The 6,000-nt window shown below is 42.1% G+C and overlaps 1 protein-coding gene across 5 annotated transcripts in view; it reads right to left on the bottom strand.

The window, feature by feature from the left end:
- LOC126475206 (ninjurin-2-like) overlaps positions 1 to 5,624 on the bottom strand; it is a 148,596-nt gene extending 142,972 nt beyond the window's left edge. For all 5 annotated transcript variants that reach the window (XM_050102855.1, XM_050102857.1, XM_050102860.1 and 2 more), the window contains exon 1: positions 5,510 to 5,624. In XM_050102855.1, coding sequence (XP_049958812.1) covers positions 5,510 to 5,551 — 42 coding nt within the window. In that variant the 5' untranslated portion in view covers positions 5,552 to 5,624. The remainder of the gene's footprint in view (positions 1 to 5,509) is intronic.
- Between the last annotated feature and the right edge of the window lie 376 nt (positions 5,625 to 6,000).

Raw genomic sequence — 6,000 nt, forward strand, 5'->3', positions numbered from 1 at the left:
GGAAATAAATAACAGTGTACAGAAAAGTTTACTCTCAAGATACACCGTGACATATGAAGCATCTGAAACTGAAAATGATAGACAATTGCGGTAACAATCAGTGATTAACACAAGCATCATTCAACGAGCACCAGTTAATTGTTTGAAATTATCTTCATGATTTTTTGGGGGGAGAGGGGGAGCGAGGGGGGATTTAGATGCGCCTTTAAGAAAATCTTCTCGCAGTGTTAAGACCCATGAATTGATATTAAGCGATATCTTTGACTCAATGACAGCTGGATAATATGCACATTCCCGAATTGTCTGCGAGTCATTCACGTCTCCTCTTGTATTAATGTATGCATTCAGTTACTTACATTTTAATGCTATCCGTCATCTGCAAAAAATACAAGCGCCATTGTTAAGGGGGACCACTTAAATGAATTGTTTACCGTCACAGCTATTAAGACGCTCGATTTAGTGTACTACCACGAATATTTAGGAACTTTATTTAGTGTGCAATATGGTTCCACATCATTTGCAACCTTAGGGACGAAAGTAACCCTTTCAGGCATTAGTTAAGTGTCATTTCTCTATGTCTGTTATTAGAACGCCAACAGATGTCATCATAGCCTTCAGTAAGGGCGTTTCTAAGGTGTATTAGATGCGTCAATTATCTATTTTTAATTTCCCGTCGTAAATCTTGTAAAAGAATAAGTTTTTGCCATTTCCCATCATATGCAGCAGGAATAGGCTAAAGCGGCACTATGTGCGTTCCAAAAGATAAAATAGCGAAAGGCACTTTAGATGTTCCATTTTTCAGTTGTAGAAAAGGAGGATCTCGGGAGAAATTCATATTGCAAACTGTTTGTGTACACATGAACTACATCGGGCAGTTTCATTCAGCACATCAAAGAAACTCTTTTAACGAAGACCGAGTCTCTAGGTAATTTACTGGCTTATAATTTTAGTTTACTGATATATGAACGTCTTTTTTTTTTGTTTTTCAGGGTGCCTGTGAAGCCGAACGGCTCACTGTCACAAGAGTAGGGGGAACAGCAGTGGACTGTGCACAGTTCGGATTAGTCAAGAATGTAATTTGGCTGAATAAGAATACAATTTCCCTATCAGCTGCTGCAGTAGCTGTGATATGAAATGATCGTATGGAACTATGATAAGCGTGGAAGACATAAGCACGAAAAAGAAATGCCGGTGCCATAGCAAGCATAGCTACGCCGCAAGCTATCAGTAAAAAGAAAATCGCCCTCCTTCACAATAACTAAAAGAAAATTAAGAGGTTGTACTGAAAAGTACCGCTTCCGAATCTTTCACGTGAAAACTCTCGAAGCTTTGTGAACAAAACGAACTTTATTAATAGTCTACAAAGTTATTTCTCAACAGTCACCCTGGAACGAAAACATTTCTCCCAGCGAAAGACCAGTTTGTTGATGCCGTCGCTATTGAATTTTTGGATTTATTGATGGAACCACAGCCTCCCCCCATCTAAATCGCTTCATCACTGTTACAGGGAAATCCTCGAAGATGTTCTTTAAGTTCTGCAAACAGATGAAAATCGCGTGGGACCAAGTCGGGATTGTATGGAAGAATGTCGATGGCAGTGAACCCAAGGCGTCGTATTGCTGCAGATGTCACAGCGCTCCGGTGTGGCCTGGCATCGTCGTACTGAAGAAGAGGCTGCTCCACTTGTGGATGAACTCTTTGAATTCGAAACTCAATTGCAGCACGCTTTTTCTCACACACACTGACGTAGTTACACACCGCAATGTTACACGCTACAAATCGAAGCTCTCTAGGGACAGGAGCTGCAAATACGTAGACTTGAAGAATAATGATGTAGGGTGTTAATAACGTTTGTTTCATTTAAAAAACTTTAAGAATTTTCACATAAAAATTCGGAGCCATTACTTTCCAACTCGTCCACCTATTCTCATATTAAAACTGCAGTTACCAGCCACTTTCCTAGATAAACTTCTAAAAAAATTGTCACGATAACTTTCGCGAGGCATGTCATTCTTTTATCTCGTCCATTTGCCAGTGACAATGTCGGAAAATGCACGTACAAATGCCTGTTTATATTCGAAGAGTATGAATAATACAGAGTATAGAAAAACATGTCTCAGAAACTTTGGAGATTTATTCTAGATTTCAAAACATTACAAAAAGGTCATATGAACATGAGTCCGAAAATTCTTCATTACGGGGATATGAGAGAAATTCGCTGTAATGTTTCCCGGTTGTGTAATTTACCTCAAATGTGCATTTTTACTCAATTTCTTGTTTGCAGTTGGTAACAGCATTTGCTTTGTTCCGTTTAAGTGTTGTCTGTTCTGTTTCATAGTAACACCCATCACACCACAACGATATATTCGATGTCTACCTTCATTTACTTGATGGTGGACCTCCAGACGTCATACAACGAATGTGATTTATACACGATGGTGCTCCACCTCACTTTACATCGATAGTTCGCCGTTATCTCGATAACATTTTTCCTAACAGTGGGATTGGTCGAGGGGGATCCATGGCCTTCCGGATCTTCAGATTTCAATCCAGTGATTTTTTTTTTCTTTAGGGACACATAAAAACCGTGGTGTACTCAGCTCCCGTCGGTGTTCTGACGGAGCGTATCCAAATTGGAGTCGACCAAATACGAAACACAGCAGGAGTGTTGCACAACGTACAGAAAAACATACAACGCAGACTCAGAGAGGATGCATGGAAGCAGGTAGTTTTTGTGCCATAAATAATAAATCGTTTCATCCTCGCAAAAGAAGAACCTTCGGACCCATGTTCATATGAGTTTTTAAAGTGTTTTAATATAAAGACTACATCCTCAAGGTTTCTGATGTATGTTTTTTAGTCTGTATTTATGAGGGCTGTTCGGAAAGTAAGGTCCGATCGGTCGCGAAATGAAAACAACTGCGAAAATCAAAAATTTTTTATTCTCAACGCTTAGTCACACCTTCCAGCTACCTATCTAAATAGTCGCCGCTCCGACTTAAGACATTTGTTGTGGCGTTGTACAAACTTTCCAGTACCCTCGTTACAGAAAACAGCCGCCTGTGCAAAAAAAAAAAAAAAAAAAAAAAAAAAAAAAAAAAAAAAAAAATGGTTCAAATGGCTCTGAGCACTATGGAACTTAACTTCTGAGGTCGTTAGTCCCCTAGAACTTAGAACTACTTAAACCTAACTAACCTTATGACATCACACACATCCATGCCCGAGGCAGGATTCAAGCCTGCGACCGTAGCGGTCGCGCGTTTCCAGACTGTAGCGCCTAGAACCGCTCGGCCAACCTGGCCGGCCCGCCTGTGCATTCTGCCAATTCTCTAAGCTGGTCTGCCTTTCGTTGGTTGTGTCAAAATGTCTTCGTAGCCAGCGGTTCATGTGAGCAGAGATGAACAACGGAGGGAGTCAATTAACGGCTGTATTGTGGGTGATCAAACACTTCCCATAGACAACGCTGCAGGAGCGTCTTCATTGCCCTTGCAGAATGCACCTGAAAATTGTCTTGAAGAAATAAACGCATGACATTTATGTTATGTGGTATGCATAGCTTCAGGCGAAATCTCTCACCAGATCCGCATACTAGGGAGATACTGTTGTTTTAGGCATTTCTACGTGATCACTTTGCGCTCTGAACTGAAAAGAGCGACGTGAAGCAATCGACAGGCACACTAAAGACACTGCCCAACATGGCTGTGCGTAGTTCCATTGGATTTTCACAGTGGTTACCATTTCGCACCTAATCGCACCTTACTTTCTGAGTGCACCTCGTACAATTGGTACTTAGTTAACTTTTCAGAGTAAGTTTAAAATTGAAATTTTTATGTTTTGTTAACCATAGCGTAAAATAAGACTGCGAAACCGAGGAGAAAGTTTTGCTATTAAAGCTAATTTTTTCCATTTGGTATTCTACAGGCTGTTACAAAAGGTACGGCCAAACTTTCAGGAAACATTCCTCACACACAAAGAAAGAAAATATGTTATGTGGACATTTGTCCGGAAACGCATACTTTCCATGTTAGAGCTCATTTTATTACTTCTCTTCAAATCACATTAATCATGGAATGGAAACACGCAGCAACAGAACGTACCAGCGTGACTTCAAACACTTTGTTATAGGAAATGTTCAAAATGACCTGCGTTAGCGAGGATACATGCATCCACCCTCCGTCGCATGGAATCCCTGATGCGCTGATGCAGCCCTGGAGAATGGCGTATTGTATCACAGCTGTCCGCAATGCGAGCACGAAGAGTCTCTACATTTGATACTGGGGTTGCGTAGATAAGAGCTTTCAAATGCCCCCATAAATGAAAGTCAAGAGGGTTGAGGTCAGGAGAGCGTGGAGGCCATGAAATTGGTCCGCCTCTACCAATCCATCGATCACCGAATCTGTTGTTGAGAAGCGTACGAACACTTCGACTGAAATGTGCAGGAGCTCCATCGCGCATGAACCACATGTTGTGTCGTACTTGTAAAGGCACATGTTCTAGCAGCACAGGTAGAGTATCCCGTATGAAATCATGATAACGTGCTTCATTGAGCGTAGGTGGACGAAACTAAAATGAGCTCTAACATGGAAATTAAGCGTTTCCGGACACTTGTCCACATAACATATTTTATTTGTGTGTAAGGAATGTTTCCTGAGAGTTTGGCCGTACCTTTTTGTAACACCCTGTATATATGGTATGCACGTAGTCAATACACAAGAGCAAGTAATTAATACATAGCCTCTAACATGACCTGTTCCACGTCATAGTGATAGAATCTTGTGAAGAAGATTCTTGGTTTGATCATGGGCATAGTAACATAAATGAGATTGTAAATAGACTTTAAAATTGGATGCTAGGGAATTTTGCTATTTAAATCACTCGCACTTCACTCCCACAGTTGAAGCCAAAATAACATTTGGACTTGTAGTGACAATCAAAAGTGCAATTTGATCTCAGTGTATCCTGTGAACACGTAATACTACACCTTCCTGTCTATTTTAAAATTCTCCATTGTCTACGAGTATTATTGTACTTTAAGACCCATCAGTTTCTCGAAAAAAAAGAAAATCCTATTTTGTTCACAAATGAGACACAATTCCTGATGATAAATCGATCCGCGAAACGTACTCATGGAGAACTAAGGCGTATTTAGGCGATACCCGATGCGTAGTGGTCTCACAGTCAGATTGTTTTTATTCCGCACGTTTCTGCATTCTTCCTTCAGAGAGGACAATAATAATAATAACCGTAAAGTGTCTTACAGAGCTTTCGATTTTTGATTTGCCTTAGACTCGCAAATAGCTCCATCTGTTGTTTTCTTAAGTACAGTACACGTCAACGCCATGCACACACATCGCGTCGTCGAATACAAGTCTTGCTGAACGCAGCGTGTTTTCCGGCGCGTGTGACCATGCGACAGCTGAAGCTCGGCGTGCAAACCTGCTCGTGCGATCAGAGCCGCTGCTGCGCGGAAAGTGCGCCAGACGTCCAAACAGCAAAGTGTTTGGCTTACCGGCATGCCAGGTTCCGGGGCGATGGCCGCTGTGGAGGACATTGTGGCTGCCGTGGTTGCGCAGAGCCGCGCCGACGCTGACTGTCGAGCCGCGTGCGTCCAGGCCCGCTAGAAGTGTGTGGCTGGGAGGGGAGCGGAGGGGAAGGCTCGCCGCCAACGCCTCCCACTACCGCGCCTCAGGCGTCACTTCACCGTTCGCTTCTGAGCCTTCCGCAACAATAGCAACTCTGTTCTCGGCGACTGGCAGCCAGATCGAAGGCAGTTAATACACATTCTGAATTCAAACACGCCGATACCTTTGACTAATCTGGACATTCAACCAAAACTGTCTCCAGATAAGAAGCGTAGTGAACACTAAAAATAACCTCATTTGTCGTGCCTGACGAGGAAACGAACCCATATCCCCAGTTTATAATAAGCAGTCGTCTTGCGATATAATTCTATTTAAGACACAATGTAATTACAGACACTGACTGTGAGTGGGCATTGAT

Source organism: Schistocerca serialis, chromosome 4 (genome assembly GCF_023864345.2).
Source record: "Schistocerca serialis cubense isolate TAMUIC-IGC-003099 chromosome 4, iqSchSeri2.2, whole genome shotgun sequence".
In the NCBI taxonomy this organism is placed as follows: Eukaryota; Metazoa; Arthropoda; class Insecta; order Orthoptera; family Acrididae; genus Schistocerca; species Schistocerca serialis.